This window comes from Notamacropus eugenii, chromosome Y (assembly GCF_028372415.1).
Source record: "Notamacropus eugenii isolate mMacEug1 chromosome Y, mMacEug1.pri_v2, whole genome shotgun sequence".
NCBI classification, from domain to species: domain Eukaryota; kingdom Metazoa; phylum Chordata; class Mammalia; order Diprotodontia; family Macropodidae; genus Notamacropus; species Notamacropus eugenii.
The window spans coordinates 1,366,136-1,385,681 of record NC_092880.1 but is presented as its reverse complement, the minus strand read 5'-3'; the positions used below and the strand labels follow the sequence as shown (position 1 = coordinate 1,385,681).

Sequence of the window (19,546 nt, the reverse complement as noted above, 5' to 3'; positions counted from 1 at the left end):
TCACAATTTTATACCTCTTAGAATCCTCAATGCACTTCAGATACCCTTATCACGTCCAATCTCTCATGCTAATTTGCACTAAAACTTATAGTGTACCTGTCTCATCCACTGGACTAGACTGTAGAGTCCGTTAAAGAGAGAAACTTTTATTTTTCAACATATCTTCTCACTGTCTAAAAAAGTGCTGTGCAAATCAAAATATTTAGCAAATGAATACCGAATTGAATGATACCCTGGCCAAGATCCTTTAAATACAGTTCCCACTCCTGTCCAGTCCTTGCCTGCTTCGCCACCCTGATCCCAGCAGCCCAACTGCTGCCCAACATCACTTAGAGTAGTTGCCTGTCTGGCACAGGACTCAATTCAGATGTTACCTTCTGCAAGTGGTTCTAGTTTTCCTAGATGAGGGCACAACACCATGATTTTCTTCTTTCTGCTTTCTATGTACATTTCTTATTTGCATGTTTTCTCCCATTAAACTGCTGGCTCCTTGAGGGCAAAGATTGTTGTTTTTGCCTTTCTGTGTATCCCCAGCACTTAGAATTGTTCTAGGCATTTCTAATAAATGCTTGTTGACCTGTAATTGACTTTCTTCTGGTTTCAAAACATGAGTTGATACTTCCTGCTTGGAACAACTCCTTTATTTACTCTCTTGATCCCATCCTGGGGCAGCTAGGTGGTGCAATGGATAGAGTACCAACGCAGGAGTCAGGAGGATCGGAGTTCAAATCTCACCTCAGACACTTGACACTCACTAGCTCTGTGACCTTGGGCAAGTCACTTAACCCCAATTGCCTCATCCTGGGTCATCTCCAATCATCCTGATGAATATCTAGTCACTAGATTCAGATGGCTCTGGAGGGGCAGTGAAGCTGGTGATGTGCACAGCCCTCCCTCACGCAAAACAAAGTCAAGTGCAAGTCATGTCATCATTTCTCTGATGACATGGTCTTCTTCAGTAACAAAGGACGAACACATACACACACAACTGCCACTTTTAGCACCACAGCAAGTGATCACCAACAGTGAGCCCAGCATGGGGCAGCACCACTGAGTGGTACAAGCTGCAACACTTTGATTCCAGTCCAAGTTGGACTCAACAGCATTGTCACACACACCAGGCTGGGCAGCCACGGGGGTTGAGTAGGCCCAGTCTGAGCAAGAGTTGGAGCAGACATTCTAGGGAAATGATCCAGATGTACAGCTATCTGGTTCACTACCAGTCTTCAATACAAGCAGAAATGGACTCCAGTTTATTTTATTTCCTTATCTTAACTTGCACAAACACATTAGTCATCTAAATTGGTGCAATAAAATTTCAAATTTAAATCAGCTTTCCAGTCAGCAAATAATCTGCAGTTCGAAGAATTCACAAACTAAGCAACAATCGTTATGAAGGTAAATCTGCTTCCAAAAAAACCAAATCATAATCTATTTGCTTTGGAGGTGCCCCTATGCAAAATCTTAAAAATGGATCACCTTCATTTGCATGGAAGAGCAGAAATTCATGTTAATATCAGTTTTATGTAATTGTGACTGATGTCCCCAACTTTTAAAACATTAAATTCAAGCATGTACCAATGGTTTAACTACATCTAGTAAATATTTTGACAGCCTAAAAAAACCAAAAGATTCTTTAAGAACATGCTTTCATTTGTGTAATTCCTGAATTTTTTTTAAAATCTGGACCTGGTTGTTGAAACCAAGACACCTACCTGGGGCCATATGTCCAGATTAAGATAACATAATGAGTTACATCTGAATTATGTTCAACTTGGTAGAAACAGATTTTCCCAATTCTAATCCTAATTTGAAGTGTGAAAAAGGTCTGGGGTAAGCTATCATTCATCCAAAGGGGCACTGCTACATTGTACTTGAGGCCCTTAAAAAGACCTGCCTGGTATGGTCCTGGTGGCAAAGGCGTATAGAAAGAATTATGATGGCCCCAACGATACCATTTTTAGGGCTGTATCCCAAAGGGATCATACAAATGGAAAAAGGACCCACATGTACAAAAACATTTACAGCAACTTCTTGTGGTGGCAAAGAATTGGAAATTGAGGGGATTGTCATCAATTGGGGAACAGCTGAACAAGTTGTGGTATATGAAAGTAATGGAATACTATTGTGCTATAAAATAATGAGCACGGGAACTTCAGGAAAACCTGGACTTAAATGAACTGATGCTAAGTGAAGGGAGCAGAACCAGGAGAATATGCTATGTACAGTTACAGTCATATTGTATTTTGACTAACTTTGATAGACTTGGCTAGTCTCAGCAATGCAAGGTTCTAAGACAACTCCAAAAGGCTCATGAGTGTAAAGGCTATCCACATCCAGAGATGGAATTAGAGTCTGAATGCATAGTATTTGTTCTCTGTTTTGTTTCTTCTTTCTCGTGGCTCATTCCATTCATTCTAATTCTTCTTTACCACATGACTAATGTGAAAATGTTTAATATGAATGTATATATAACTTATATCAGATTGCATGCCATCTTGGGGGAGAGGGGAAAATTTAAAACTCAAAAGCTTGTGGAACTGAATGTTGTAAACTACAAAGAAATTTTAAAAATTTATAAAAGAACTATGATGGGCTCTAAAAAACATAAAGCCACCCTTTCTTTTGTATTTGTCTATGCAATATAAAAAGATCTCTAAATAACAAATGAAAACTATCAGGTTTTTCCTAGGAGATTTTCCCTAAGATTCTTGGAAGTAAGGACAGATAAAACTTCAAAGAATCAGAAACCTGAACTTATTTGCAACTCAAAAACAATCATTTTCATGAATCATCATCACATTTCACCAACAGTATTCAACTTAAATAATATTTATTAAATTTACTATTTACACAATTTTTTCAAAAAATTTCACACTCCCAAACTAGATAAGGAAATTACTTAACAAAAAGAAAGTCAATCTTCAAAATAACTAGTGATTCTTAACAGATGCAAACAGTAAAGGATCTATAGTTTCAATATAACCCGGTATGAGTGTTTATGACTTACTCTCAAATGATCTGACTTGGCACATAAGTTTTGGGAACCAACTAAAGCACAAAGAGGTTCAATGATTCATCCGGGGTCAAACGAGCTGTAAGTGTCCCATGCAGTATCTGACCTGCACTCTATCCACTACACCTGGCTGCCTCTATAAATAATACAAATGAAAACTAATAAAAATGCAAAAATGGAAAAAATAGTAATTAAAATGTTTTTTCCCAAAGGAAGAGAATAAAAAAATTCTTCCAAAAAGTAAATTGCATGAGATTTAACTAATATGAATTAGAAGTCATCCCAGAAAAAAAACGTACAAAAATAAAATTTTAAATAAAGTTCACAAGTCGTGTGAACATTCTTTAAGAGTTTCATACACAAGGTTCATACATGGTTCCATTTTTAGTACATCACATTTAGAGAAAATAAGTTAACACAATCATCTGAATTGGCTGCCTACACACTGGACAAGGCTTATTTCTCTTTTTCAGCTTCTTAGCACATGTAAAACATGCCATAAGATGTCCTGTCCTTCCATGAACAATGCATCCATTTTTAGGTCGGCTCTGACAGATGACACAGGGCTCTACTGTACTAGGGGGAAGAATGGATTCCACACTTGCTTCTTTGTCTTGCACTTCTTCCCTCTCAAATTCTCCAGCATCTTCCTGACTACTACAGATGATACTTTTAGATGTCGATGGCTGAGAATAATCCTCACTTTCTTGCGAGTCTGACGTCTGTACTATTTTTTCATCACTTTCCTCAACACATGAATCTTGAGAGTCATTCATTTTATCTTTCTTACAATCTGGAACATCAAAGCCCTCTTCCTCCCCTTGTGTGGGGCGTTCTAGTCTGCCTTTATCTGACACGTCACCTTTCCCCTCAGAAAGCCAATTCTCTCGCAAAGCCCAGCATCTATGGCAATGTGGTGGAAGTGGAGGGTTCATTTTATCACAGGAAGTACACTTCCAATAGTCCTGCAATGAAAAAAGAAGTAGAACTAGTTTCAATAGTTCTCAAATAACCAGAAATAACAATGCTAGTCATGCCAATTTATTCAGCTTGTTTGTTAAAAATCAGGTTTTGCAATAAAAAGATTTGGTAGCTTATTTTGTAAAACATTTCAAATTCTACCCCATTTTTAAATCTTAGCAACTTCTCCTGAAACCTGAAATTGTGGGTAAGTGGTCTTTTCACCTTTTGGAGATTCTGACGTGAGGCATTCTATTTCTCTTTGTTGTAGACCTTTTTTCAATAGGACTCCATCCTTATCCGTATCTGTCAGGAACCATCTGATACCATGTCTATTTTGATTGGGTAGTATTCAGAAGAATCTGTTTTAACTATTGCCCCCCCTCCCCCTTTTTGTAAAATAGAGAGTAATGCAATTTATAGGAAACTAGCCAACTTACATTTGTAGCCAGTTCCCACCTTACAAATGATTTTTGTTATTTTACAAATCAGGTTTTTTTGAAAGTGAAAATGAATGTCTTCATAGAAATATTGCTAGAAACAGAAGTTAGGTTCCCAGGGCAAACTCAGAAAAGTCTACTTTATAATACAGCCTAATTAATAATACTAGATATTGAGAACACTGAACAATGGAGAGGTGGAAAAGGCTGAGAGGATGGCTGGAATTATGAATGAAAATCATCTAATGGATCCCCCTCTAGTTCTCTTGCCCTGTGGAGAAGGTTAAGCCTAGATGAAACCTGTCTTTGACATCTTCATTACCATTGTACTTTCTCTCATTTCTCCCTCTATGTATCCTAATGTGATTCCCCCTTAGCATTTCCTTATATTATCCTCAACTCATATGTGCCCGCCAATGTTCTTCATGTCCCCAAATTACCTATAATCCTTTCACTCTAAACAAAATTCTTCTTTCAAATATCAAGCTGCGTTAGGAAGAAAACCTAAATTAAAAGAAATTAATTCTGAGCCTCAGCAAACCTCCCAGGAGTGATAGCTCCATTTTTTTTCAAAAGGCTTGCAAATTCAAACGAATCCCTGGTAGTCATTTCAGGGACAAAGTGAAATGAAAATATTTAGTAAGCATACGTTTGGAAGAGAAAATATTTTGGAATGGGTACAGAGGTTACTAAACAGTCTGTTATCTTTAAGTTTGTCAACTGCTTAGCTCTAGAGAGCTAAACTAGAGAAAGAAGCCATAGTAATTCAGCAGTCTCTCTTCTTAACACTAAGCCTAACTTTTACTTGTTTCTTATGCCTCGAAGATCTACGATTTCACTCATGTGAGCATATTCTCACTGTATTGACATACATATGCTGCACCTTAGCACAGGGTTTCCGACTTATCACTTCTGGTGATAAAATTCTCTGATCTTGAGAGATCTTGGGTTGATCTTGAGAGAACAGACTAATAGTGCTTCACTTGGCCTAGACTTCTCACCTTGGTAGGAATTTACTAAATTTGCTAAAAAGTCTGAGTCTCACTGGAATAACTTGAAAATTCAGGATTACCTGAATTATATAACAAGACATTAAGCTAGGATTTTAGTGAAGGTCCCTCACTACCATCTTATGAGAAACAATACAGAAAACAAGTTTCAGTAAAAGGCTTTGTCTGCAGGTTTGGTGTTTGTTGAGATGGGGTCAAAGAGAGAAGCAAGAGAGAAACAAAAATCAACCTTCCCTCCTGACTCTTTTGTTTCTGCTAATAATACCAAACTCTCAAAGGAGTGGAACCACCTCTGACTCCCCCCATTTCCTTCTACCCCCAAATTCAGTCATTATAGTCTCCTCATACTTCCTCTGAAACACAACATCCAAAAATTCTTCCCATTCTTATTGCCATTCAGGATCTTTATTATCTAGAGTAATGAAATGATTTAAACGAGCTTTCCACCAATCCATCCTGCACATTAGAGCCAGTGTTTCTCATGTCATTTCCCTATTCAAAAGCATTCAATGGTTTTCACTACCTACAACATAAAAGTCCAGACTCCTCAGCCCACCATTCCAAGGCCTCCACAACAGACAATATTTAAGAAGTGAAGTATTAACAGTGAACACAGCATTGTGCAAGATCCTGAGGAAGGTATGAAGTTTAGAGAAAACATAGCCCTCACAGAGCTATTCTAGTAGAGGCATAAGACATACATACTACTAGAATGCAAAAAAGTATATAAAACGCTTGTGTATTAAGGAAAGATTTCATAACCAAGTGCTATGTAAAATTTGAGGGGAGAAAGTCATTGAGGGGAAATTAGAAAAATCTTTATGAATGATGAGCATTCTAAACTGAATTGGAAAGGATAGGTAGAAAGTCAAAAGTGAGGAGGAAGGGAAGGGAAGAGAATAAGCATTTATACAGCACCTACAATACGCCAGGGGCTGTGCTAAGCACTTTACAAATATTATCTCACTTGATCTTCACAACAACTCTGCAAGGTAGGTGCTATTTTTTATCCCTATTTTATAGTAGGGGAAGACTGAGGCAAGCAAAGATCAGGTGATTTACCCAGGGTCACAAACCTAATAAGTGTTTGAGAATGGATTTGAACTCAGTTCCTCCTGACTCTAGTAAACCCTCTCTTCACTGAGTCACTTAGCTAGATAGACATGCTAGGTAGAGAAAATGGCTTGAACAAAGGCAATGAGGTACAAGACACATTCAAGAGATACCAAATAATCCAGTTTAGCTGGAGCATTGAGTCCATGAAGGGAAACAGTATGAGGTACAGGTAGAAAAGCAGGGTGATCAGTATATAGATTCATATTCAGCACTTTTTGTGATGGTAAAGCAGAGTGTCCATCAAACGGACAATGACTAAATTGCAGTACATGAATGTAATAGTATAGAGTTACACAATAAGAAATAGTAACTATGAGAATAACTTAGGAACAACTGCATAAAATGATACAAACAGATAAGTAGAACCATACATACAACTACAACAATGTAAATTAAAAGAAAAAAAAAAACCTGAACCCTGAGTCACTAACAAACCAATAAGGCTCAGTCTGAAGAGAAGCTGGAGATAAGGGCAGAATGATGCAAACAATGTCAAATGCAGTTATAACTGATGGGTGAAAGCAAAATTCTTGAGCAGTCAGGTTTAAAGACCAGAGCAGAGGCATCAAACACAGCGTTCACTGATGCACCACAACGCTTCCAAGCACTCCCTGGAACCAGAATAAAATGTGCCTGGGAAATGTTACAAAATAAATAACTACAATAAAACAGAGGTAACCTAAGTCAATAAGTAGCCCACAGGGATCTTGATGTAGAAATCGGTGGCCCCTATATTTAGTCTGACACCAATGGACTTTAAAGCACATCATCTCACAAAACCAAGCATGCCCAGTGTCTACAATGCTATCTTATAATATTAAAATGGAAGTCATAAAAGAATGTTAGAAAATAGTTTTCACTAAGTTCTTTTAAAATCATAACGGTATATGTTACTGTTTCTGTTAGGATGAGATAAAACTATTGCTAGATCTACTATGTGACTATGTACTTCAAAATTTTTATATACAGTATGTTATATGAAACAGCTTACTCAACTTGACCTCAACTATATCAATATTATGAAGTCATTTTAATTTTCTAGTTTTTGTCTTCCAACATTACAATGAAATTTAAAGTTTTCTTTTCAAGTCACACAGTATTATGGTGTTCTTACAATTCTCAAATACCTTTGATCTCAATGATTTGGACATTCCCTCTAACAGAAATGCACGTCACAACTCATCCAGGCCTTGCACCACATCCTTCCCTAAGTTCACCATGGGGGGACAATCTTCCTTAGAAGTTGTTTGGCACAAGGATACTGAGTGCTGTGTCATCCCCCTGCCATCCTCTGTCCTCAAAATGTAGCACCCAGGCCACCTTTTTTAACCTTTTTTCTTATTCTACATACAAAGAGAGTATTTAAAGTCAGGTAAACACAGATATCCCTATGGTGTATACCTGATTTTATAATCTTTTCTCTTCTTTAGCATACGAAAATACACTTTACTACTAATCTATTCTTAGAAGGAAAGAATAACTAGCAAGATTAACCAAATAAGAAGCTAAAACAATAGTTTTAACAAAATCTTTCTCAACATCAGTTAATTAATGAACAGGAAATCCTAAGTGTGCGGCATAAATGTGAGCATTTAACAAAAAAATATTAATCACATTCCAATAAACAAATATGTAGCAACAGATGACTGCCTTACGTCATTAATGTATATTGTAATGTTAAAAATAAAGTAAATTCCACAAATTTTTTTACTTCTTACAAAGTGGATATACTTTTCTAACCCTACTCTAAATTCACATCTCACTGTCATTTGCTTTTGTATCGCAGGAAATCAGATTTTATACTTACAGCTAAGGATATTTCAGGATCTTCATCAAACGAGTCAGTGTCACTATCCTCTGCCTGATATAAGGTTACCTGGGATATCTAAAACAAGGCCCAACAACTCCATTAATACCAATCTATTACTTCATTTTATCTAAACAAGTTCCCTAGATTTACTAGAAGTGGAGTTTCGAAAATGAAGAGCTGACCCACAAGCAAACAGAAGCACAGCACTGGAGCTGAGCAGAGCCCAGACAGGCTCCGCAACTTGCCAAGGGCAAGTAATTTCACCTTTCTAAACTTCTATCTACAAAATGAGAATGATACTGCTTGTGTTAGCTACCTCTCAGAATTACAAGGTAAACAGACTTTGCTTTCATGCATGAAGGGTGATGAAGACAAAGATAAAGAAATTTCTGGAATTTTAAATGAACCAATACATTCAAAAATCGGGATTAACATTTCAATTTGCTGTACAGAATGCACTAAAAACAAGGAAAACACTTCACTTATTTCTTAAGCAGGTATGTTAAAAAAAAAAAAAACCCACCTCATCATCTTCATCTGTGAGTTCTTGTCCTTCTTCATTGTGGCTATAATCTTCTGAATCAATAGACTCAACTTCAAACTCAACACTGAATTGGTCTGAAACTGAATCATCTGAATTTTCACTTAATACACCAGTATCAATATCCTAAACAAAAGAAAAGGAATTTTAACTCAAGCAAAAAAAAACGATCCACAGTTTCCTAACTGCTCTCCCTTACTTGTCCAATCCCGCCCCCACCTTAAAATCCAATCAGCACATCAAACTAATTCTTCCAAAAAAACTTTGTCATTTCCTTACACAAAATTGGACAAAACCTAGACTCCTTATCCTGACATTCCAGGCCTTCAAAAACGCTAATATTTAAAGCTCTTCTTACACTTGATAACCTCAAAATGAACCATCCTCTCCAGGCAGACTGTCCCTACCTCCAAGCCTTTGCTTTAACCTTTCCTCCTATTTGAAATGTTTCCTTCTTCTCCTCCCCAACCACATCCCACTCCTCCACAGTCCTTGAGGGTCAGCTCAAGTTCCATATTCCTGGAAAACCTTCCCAATCACACATCTGAAAATTATTTGTCTCCTTTGAATTACTGAATTACAGATGTACTATCTAATTTTCCCAAAAGATTACGTATTTGAGGACAAAGACTGTCCTCTATACTTTCTTAAGGCCTCCCCCACAGAACTAGCACATGACTTGTGCACACTTGGGTCTTTAATCTGTTGACTTAGAAACATAAACTTTATACAGTTTAATAAATAGGATTACAGGTTGAATTTGGAGAGGTAAAAGAATGGTCCAATTTACATAATTCTAGCACTTACCAGAGGGCTTGCCCAGAAAATACAAATAACTGGCTATGTAAAATAGTCTAAATTTGAGACTATTGATAAAAAATCCTGCTAAAGGTTCTCAATTTTGAGACAATTGCCTTTCCCAGCTATCTCTGAACATTTCAGAAATCAGGAGAAACTAATGTTCATCAGTATTATGTGCCTTATACAAGGTACAGCTTAAAGATGAGTTTTTGGACTCTGAGCCAAAGAGCTATTAAATTTGTTAACCAAGGCAGGTGTGACAAAGACCCTTACTGTGGAATGAGATCTAGTCACATAGCTGAGTGTAAAGAATTGGAAGTCAGAAAAACTGAGTTTGAATCTTAGGTCAGTCATTAACAACCGAGTGACTGTAGGCCAATCACTTAACTGCTTAGGTTTCAGTCTCCTCATCTGGATTATGAGGTCTACTAAAATATTTCTAAGGTCCCTTCTTGCTTCTCAATTCTATCAACTATGAAAAATGCAAGTAACATCTTCTTGAAGAAATCAATGGAAACTATATGACACTCATTAACCACCACAGCTTCCACGGATTTTGAATCTTTGCACAGAAAATGCAAGGATCACACTTAAAGAAAATACTTTAATGAGATGATCAGCCAGTCCCTAGCGGATGCTGCCATATCCCAGAGAAGGCAGAGGTGGAATGGGTAATTGTTTTCAGCATACCACTTCTTTAATCAATCATCCAGATGTGGCTGGAGACACTCTAGAAGCTTGATTATAATTACATGGCCATATGCTATTAGAAGTCCACATTCTTCATTTGTAACACAGTCTGATTATGGCACCAGCAGCTATACAATTCAATAATATAGCACTGGCACTTATGAAAATAGTACCAAGTTTGTACAGCTCCAGTCCTAAGTGCAGCAGGTGAGGACAGCCAGTTCAGTAGCCAGCATGACTGATGTCACATTTCCCTAGCTTGGGGGAGAATTCCAACCAATGAAGTTACCAACCCTCCCTCAAAGAAAGCCTTTCCTTCTTTTCTCTTCTCCCCTCCCCTGCCCTTTTGAATCACTATGATTTGTCTGTTATACAGATGAGTTAGAATTCACTTCTAATTTTTCCCTGACAAAAATGATTCCAGCCAGGTTACAAATTTTGAGTGTGTAGCCATATAAAGAGAGTTTGAGGAAATAATCTTTTTAAACTTCTTGCATATTGAGAGAATTTTAGCCCTTAGTTAAGAGAATAAAATATTTTAGGCAATTTAATCCTAGCCCCTTTTCTACACTACAAATTTTGGAAGTAGAAATGAAGGTTTAAATGCATAACAAGGAAAGAATGCTGCTATGCTCTAATCTGATTATTTTACTGGAGGGTAAAGGTGAAGATGGGCAGCAAAACATTTGCTATTATTTCCTAAGTTCTTTAAGAAAAAGCAGGAATTAAGAAATATTAAAGAAGTGCTTCTCAGGAGACTGGCCTGCATATTGGACTTACAGCTGATCGCATGTGAAAGGAAAAAAGGAGTAACCAAACTCAAGGTAGGATGAGTTTTCTGATTCTCCCCAGCTAACATCCACCTTAATAGATCAGCCTAATTAGATACCTACCTTACCAAGGAATGGAAGAAAAACATTTAAATAATACATAAATGTGTTAAGCTAGAAACTGGACTACTGTACTTCAATTATTGCCAGAATCGTAAGGTGATTCTTAGATGTCAATTTAAAACCATATATTATTTTCTACGCTATCTGAAATGCTGTATCTCAGCTACAAGGTGGGTGCTACATATGTCAATCATACTAAAAGGAATCAACAGTTTCCAAATGTCCCATATATACAAAAATATTGACAACAGTGCTTTTAGTTAGTAACAAAGAACCAGAAGGAAAGAACATCCTTATATCTTTTTATTCAGAGATTTTAAAAAGATAACAATGGTTCATTGAAGAACTCTGCGTATACCTTTTTAATCTCTGCAGTTTTATAAGTGAGCTGAGTATTATTTCTCAAATATTCTTTTGCAACTCAGCTTTTAGAATTTATAAAGCATTTTAAAAGGGAAAGATTCAAAACGACATGCATTCAATTCACTATCTATTTGCAAGCTGGTAGGCATTTCCTATTCCTAATGAAGTATGCTGCCTATGTGAAGTTTTTTGGCATAGGACATAAAGGGCAGACTCTCAATCTGGCAAGAAAAAAATTATGCTTTATGTCTAATGCCCAACAAACTGACATCAGTGGGAGAAACTGAAAACATCCACTTTGACATTCTAACTATGAAATATGAATAGAATACATAAAAGAGGTCACAACTACATGGATGAGCAGCTTGTGAATAAAAAAGCTGGCTGTGTTTGGTTTCATTGTATACTCAAATTATTTCAAAAGATTCTCAAAATAAACATAAGCAAATATACCACCATGAAGATAAGTAGTTCATGTCGCAATATCTACTACAGAGAGTAGTAGAGAAATTCTACTTAAGAACTTGACAATGTTCTTCAAGATAAATCAATATATACTTTGAAATTCAACAACTTCAATACACAAGTGAACACGGGTAGAAAGTGAAAACTACACTGGCACATATGGCTTATGATTAAAAAACTTAAAAGCCAAAGTGAAAGTAGACTCCTAAAAATTCTCATACAAATCTTAAGTACAGTCGTTTAGAAGAGCCGGAAAGGCACTAAACAGGGCAAGAAACATTAAAAATTCAAATTTGCCATTTTTCAACAGACAGGAAACAAATCACATCAAATCAGCTGTCTGTGGAATCAGCTGACCAGATAGAGCAGAGGCTGAAGTAAGCATCCAAAAAGGATAAAGGTATAGACACTGCATACAATTACAGTAGCTCCTACAAATCCAGAACATATAAAGTAGACTTAAGAAATTGGATATCACCATTTCTAGCCCAATCTCTCATCTCAATTCTGGTCTGTCCTTAATTATATTTTATTAGCATTTAGGTAAAAGGGATAAAATTGCCCTTATTTCATTTTAATCCGATTCCAACCTTAACACACAACAATCGCACTCAACAAACAGGCTCTCTTTAAGTTCTATTAGTTTTCTAAAAATTCCAGTTCCCTCTTCCTCCCCTTTGAGATCAGTATTAAGAGTGCTTACCCTTTCTGCTCTCTTCCTATTCTTTGTCGTTTGTTCTCCATTTTCTTCACCTTTGATGCTTATACTCAATTTCTCTTCTTCCCTCCTCCCTTCTCCCTCACCCCTAAAACGATCTCCCTAGAGTGATTACATTGAGTTAAACTGTAAAACTCACTTTGGTTTTCATACCTTGACGATGATCTGCCTTCTTGTTGCAAAGCTGCCTTAAGACTGGCTCTCTCCTCCACAAATCCTTGAAATCCCCGTAGACTCAAAATGACCACCTTTTTTGTCTTCAAAAAGATTCTATTAGAAACTTAGCACAAATGGAAAACTGAACTGGATTTGGGATGAAATTTTATAGCTTTAATTTTTTAGAACTAAACTATTTCAGATTCTGTCCTTTTTCTTGTTTTGCTAGAAATGTTATATAATTCAAACTGATGTTTTCTGGTATGAGATGCTTTTCTCAGTGACTTGCAAAATCATCTCTTTATCAGGGCAGTCGTGAAGTCTAACAATGATGTATCTAGGCAAGATTACCTTAGGATTAACTGTTCCATTAACTTATAATCTGTCCCTCATTTTCAATATATTCTCAGATTTCCCTATATAGTTTCCCAGAACGTCATCTTGTTTTCTTCAGCTTCCAGACACTGAGAATTCTGATATTCTTTTGCCTTGTTCTGGCTTCCAGATACAATTTATCCAACTGTTCTAAATCTTTGTCCAGTTGTGAAATTTTTTGAGCATGTTTCCCTTTCTTGGTTTCTTCAATTTTGTCCTCCAGGGAAATAATTCTATTTTAAACATGTTACCTTTTTCTTCAGATACTTCTAAGCTGTTGTTTCAGAAATCTCAGGAAAGTTCTCATTCAGTTTCTTTTCATTTTATTTCAGCTCCTCCATGGCATTTTTCTTAAATTCATTTCTTCCTTAAATTCCTTTACTACATCCACTGTTCCAATATCCATTGTGTCCTAAAAAGATTAATGCTTCTGTTTTGTATTTTATACATTCTATTTGTCTGGTGTTTATGTCTCTACTCTTATATTCATTTTGATTGTATCAGAACCTTTTCTCATGTTTATTAAGCCTTGAATTTTTTCCCCCAAAAGTTTTCTCTTGAAAAATGATAGTGTTTTTCACCCTTTCAGGCATTTATTGACACAATTTTTGGCTCATTTGGGATACTGAGAAGGTTCTCCATGGATCTTTTACTCCTCCATCTTCACAGAAGTTCATTAATCACATTTCTTAAAATTTCAACTCCTGTACAACAGTCATCACAACAAAAGAGTGGGGAAAAAAAGCCCATAAAGTATTTCAACCAGCAAATACTACCTCATTGGCAGGTATATACTACCTCAAATGGCAGCCAAGGGCAATACAAGTTGAATACAAACTCAACTGTAAAACTACAGAAAAATGTTGGAAAACTACAAGCAGTATTACCTCAAAACAATGAAAAGTTGTTAAGAAAACAATCCAACAAAGATGTTGTGAGATCCAGATTAAGCCAGTTCATCCTGAATGAATTTGCAGATAAAACCAGATGGAATCAAACACAAGTAAAATAGCAGAATTGTGAGGATTTTTTATGGTAGTATATCATTCCCATGAAAAAGATATGAAATCATCATATTCAATTCAGGCTTTGTGAAGAAGTGACAATTGTACTTAAACCACAAGTTGGGAGCCATTAGAAATGGCCAATTAGACACAGAAAAAATCCATGCTACAGGAAACAATTCCTGAAGCACTCAAGGATCAATTAGCAGATAATCAAAAGAGGTGAAGATTCCTAAAGACTGAAAAAGTTACGGATTTTGCTCTTACCCTGCTCCCAAAAAACAAAAAGCAAAAATGGGTAGGGGAGAAAGGAAAGGAGGGAATTGAGAAAACAGCAGCAACTAGCACCCCATTTATTCAAATGGTCACAACAGTGCATGATCACATCAACAGTAACCTCAACAAAAACCATTTAAGCGTTATTTTCTTAGACAATTTTCTACAAAAGACCACAACTTTACAGTCAACTCTATTGACTCAAAGATACAGAGAACACAATACACCACTATTTATTTTTCACTGATTTTCTTCTTTGGAGAATGGGTCTCCTCAACCAGTCCAAGATGGAGAACATACAGCAGCCACTAAACAAGCCTGATCCAAAACCGACTGTTATGGAAGCTTCACTCTGCTCCGTCTACGACCTGCGCCACTTTGCTCCTCCTTAGGCAGCCTGGTGGTCTTCCACTCCCAAAGGCTGACCACATTGGTGCTGCACTTAGCACACACCATTAGCTTCAGCCACACTGCAGCTCAGCACTCCCGAAATCAAGGGGATCCATCAACCTACCCCAGTAGCAAGGATTATAGATGTGCATCATCATGCCTGGCTATTATTCAGTGATTTAAAAGAATATGACTCAAAAAACAAAACAAAACAATGGAGACTTGAAGTCTCCTCAGATGTGCATCTGGGAGGCACATATCAAAATCACATAAGACTCACAGCAAACAAGACATCATGAAAAATATACTTTACATAAAGTCTGAATGAAGGATTCCTTATCAATTACAAGCCTATCCAAATGCTTCTAATCAGATGACTGTACTTTTTGCATCATCCCCTGTAACACTACACAAAACTTCAAATAAACTCACAGCAATGTGAGGCTGGTCTAAAAATCCACAATTGGAAAAAAATAGTGGATTAAAATATTGCCTAGATAACGCCCGATGGCCAATCAAATAAGTTTGCCAATGTTTGTAGGATAGGCGTACCAGATGGAGAATGAGCTTGGGCATGAATTGGGTAGGGATGAGACTGGGATGGGTTACATTTGGAAATCAACAGCATGTATTCATTAGTTCTAAATTACCTGATGATGCAAAAGCCTGTTTTAACACCAATCAATCACACATACCAAATGGTTCTGAATCATAAAACAATGATCATGCATAAGAAGGGAAGTTATCAATGGGAAAATTCATTGTATTCAATAGTTCATAAAAACGAGATGTCTGTAAGATGCTTTGCAAAACTTAAAACACCATGTAAATGCTAGCTGCTATTATCATCATAATCACAAATTATCTAAAGAGCTGTTGCCCAATAGTTAAGCAGTCAATATCAAGTTTTCAAAAGAATTACAAACTGTGAACAAGCATACAAAAACATGTTCCAAATCACTATTAATAACAGAAATGCAAAGAAAACAATTCTGCAGTTTCATCTCATACTCAGCAAATCATCATAACAAAAGATGAAAAGAGTCAATGCTGGAGGATCTATGAGGAAGACAGCACTGCTGATGGACCTGCAAACTGGTCCAACCATTCTGGAAAACAATGTGGAATAAAATGTAGGAGAAAAATTCTCCTAAATTGTTCATAATCTCTGATTCAGAGATCCCAATGCTTAAGAGTATAGTCCTGGGGGGTGGAGAGGGAGACAAACAGCTCTCACATACACAAAAACAATCATAGCAACACTTTTTGTGGTTTCAAAAACTGGACCCATTTAGCTGAGGAAACAGTTGAACAAACTGTGGTGCATGAACATATAATATATTATTGTAGCATAAAAAACAATAAATATGAGAAATTTAGAGAAAAAACACTAGATAATGAAGAAATGCAGAGTATGAAATAAGTAGAAACAGGAGAATAATAAATTGCTGTGGTCCAGTTGTGTCCTATTCTTCTTCCTGACTCCATTTGGGGTTTTCTTGGCAAAGATACTGAAGTGGTTTGCCATTTTCTTCTCTAGCTCATTTTACAGTTGAGGAAGAAACTGAGGCAAGTAGGGTTAAAATGACTTGCCCAGGGTCACACAGCTAGTAAGTGTCTGGGGTCAGATTTGAACTCAGGAAGACGAATCTTCCTAACTCCAGGCCTGGCACCCTACCCACTGTGCCACCTAGCTGCCCAAAAAGCAATATATATAAAAATGATAAACAACGCAAATTGAAACTACACTAAAATAAAGCCAAACACAAAAAATTTAATGATCAATATGGGCTCCTCCCCTTCCCAAGGAGAAAATAAATATATTTCTCTTCTTTCTCTGAGAAGATAAGGAACTGTGGGTTTGGAATGATGTAGACTACTGTCAAAAAGTTGCTGACAGTAGTTTTCTTTACCCATTTTTCTTTGTTACAAGGCAGGGCTCATTGTATATATGTTGGGAGGGAAGAGGAGCTATAAACTGAAATGGTGGCAATGTAAAAACATAAAAAATCCATACAAGTCATTATTCAAAACAATTCAGCTGTACTTCAAGGCAAGGTTTATTTGGTTTATCCCTTTACTAGTGAAAATGGATTCTTCCCTCAGTTGCCATCCCCCTTCTCCAAACAGCCCCCATGTCTCTTTCCCCCAATAATGTTTTCACAATACCTAGATTAAATCCCTATTTGCCCTAAAAATCAGCCCCCCCTTCTCTCAGTTCTGACCCAGGAAGGCTGCCCTACTCCTCCTGTCTTTATTCTCTCCAACCCCTAAATCTAGGAGTAAAAAGGACCTTTGACAGGCTCAGCATACACCAATAATCTACAACCCTTTCCTTTTTCTCACAAGGCCTGCCCCTTGAAGCGAGGGTAGAATTTTGGGATCCAAGTTGGAATGGGTAAATTTTGAGCCCAGGTTCTAATAGTTCAATGAAGGGAGCCTGAGTTTGAACGGAGCAATGAGGGTTCCAAATTCCAACAGATTGATCAAGGCTCTGAGTTCCAATAGACCAGTTGAAGAACAGAAAAATAAGTCATAAAAACTTCCTACTATCAGTGAAAGGAAAAGTATCCAAGGAGAGGTAGCATGGAACTTCTTAACCTTTTTGTATCATGCCCTCCAAACCCTGGCAGTCTAGTGAAACCCATGGACCCCTTCTCAAAAGAATGTTTTTAAGTAATTAAGGAAAATGCTAAATTTCATTTGGAAATTAGTGAAAATAAATATGTAATTCTTCCCCCATCTAAGCTCATGGACAACCTGAAATTTATCCATGAATACCAGCTTAAGAATCAGTAGTAGACAGAGTTGGTCTCAGAACTCAGTGTCCCAAGCAATTCCATATGGTTTTAAGTTATAGAATAGGTGCTAATCTGTATTAATAGAGGAAGCCTCCTCACCTGGGACTTTACATCAATAAGATCACAGGGTAAGACTACAAAAAAGAAAAAAAAGACCCAAGTGTCCTGGCACAAGGAGATGATAATTACACTATACTATGACAGACATGTCAGACTATATTGGAACTACTATATCTAGCTCTGGGTATGACATTTTTTGAAGAAATGGTGAAAAGTTAATATTCAACCAGGAGTAGAACTGTAACAGGAGGAGTACTCTAAATCATTGTATTTTTCATTAAAGGAAATAGGAATGTTTAGCCTAGAAAAGATAACATTTTATAGGGGATATGATAATCTTCAAACACATGAAGCATTGTTATGTGAATGCAAGATCATAATTGTTTTACTTGACCCCCTAAGACAAATTGATAAAAAATTACAGAGAGGTCATTTCAGTACAAACTAAGGGGAAAAAAATCTCCTAAAAGTGAGAATATTTAAAAGTGAAATGGGCCAACGTAAAAACTAATGGATTTTCTGTCAGAGGAAATCTTCACTTAGGCTAAATGATCAATGATTAGGCATACTGGAAACAGGATTCATGATTTGGAAAGGAGTTAGATTAGAGGATCTCTAAATTATTTTTTAACTCTCAGCCTATGGTCCTCTGATAAATAGTATAAAAGACTGTGTCAAGGATATTTATTATAGTTACATAGTGAGATAGCCAGGAAAACAGTTAAAATAATACAGCTAATTTCAAAGATAAAAGACAATGGCCTTCAGCTAGATGGATAAATTGGATAAAGTGGAAACCAAAGCCATGATTTATATCTCCCACCATGCTCAACACACAGTAGGTACTTAATAAATTGTGATAGATTTGAATAAAAACCAAGACTGATACTGTCCTACCATACATAATGTCACATCCGTATTTCCTTCCTTCCAGTTAAATCTGCCCTTTTTTACTTCCAAACCTACCACGTCACCTATGTGGTAGGTGTTGAAAATAATGGACAATGACATACTTGCTGGTGGCTGAAACGTATAGGCATTGCCTTAAATTATGATTAAGCTTTCCAAGAAAATATGCAAATTCTAGTAACTGAAAAAACTAGGAAATATACCAGTTATGGTGCTCAGACTCATATGAAGAGCTACAAATATCTAGGTTAATGAAATTTGGGGGGTTCTGCCCTGGCTTTTTTAACTTTTACAATCACTAAAGCAGAATTGCTACAAGTTTCTAAAACCATATAAGCTTGATTCTCTTAAGTATCTTTCATCACATTTAATATTAATTTTATCATCAAATCTCTAACTCTCCATCCCCAAGACTGCATCTAAGTGGATGTTATTACACAGTCACTCCCCTTAAAGGGAAAATCTTATCACAAATTCAGAAGCCCATACTCCTGTCCTTTGAAAAAGAGTTTCTTTCAAACCCCCTTTACCTACATTTCTGCTGACAAGATAGCTAATCTATTTTAACAAGTAATGATTACCGGACTTGAAGGGATTTCTGTTGAGTCACTGCTACCGCTTCGTTCACAGCATATCTCACTTATGACACACAGGGCACAGCTTTCACCAAATGTAAGGGAAATACTATCTGACTTATGTCGTTTTCTGTGTCTTTCACCAGGCAACTCTTCGGAATTTTCTTCTTTTGGTGA

At 36.7% G+C, this 19,546-nt stretch overlaps 1 protein-coding gene across 5 annotated transcripts in view; it reads right to left on the bottom strand.

The window, feature by feature from the left end:
- Positions 1–2,816: 2,816 nt before the first annotated feature.
- LOC140516594 (E3 ubiquitin-protein ligase Mdm2-like) overlaps positions 2,817–19,546 on the bottom strand; it is a 29,843-nt gene continuing 13,113 nt past the window's right edge. For all 5 annotated transcript variants that reach the window (XM_072627557.1, XM_072627554.1, XM_072627555.1 and 2 more), the window contains 4 exons: positions 19,376–19,536; positions 8,876–9,019; positions 8,350–8,427; positions 2,817–3,981 (listed from right to left, as the gene is read on the bottom strand). In XM_072627557.1, the coding sequence (XP_072483658.1) occupies positions 3,415–3,981; positions 8,350–8,427; positions 8,876–9,019; positions 19,376–19,536 (950 nt within the window). In that variant the 3' untranslated portion in view covers positions 2,817–3,414. The remainder of the gene's footprint in view (positions 3,982–8,349; positions 8,428–8,875; positions 9,020–19,375; positions 19,537–19,546) is intronic.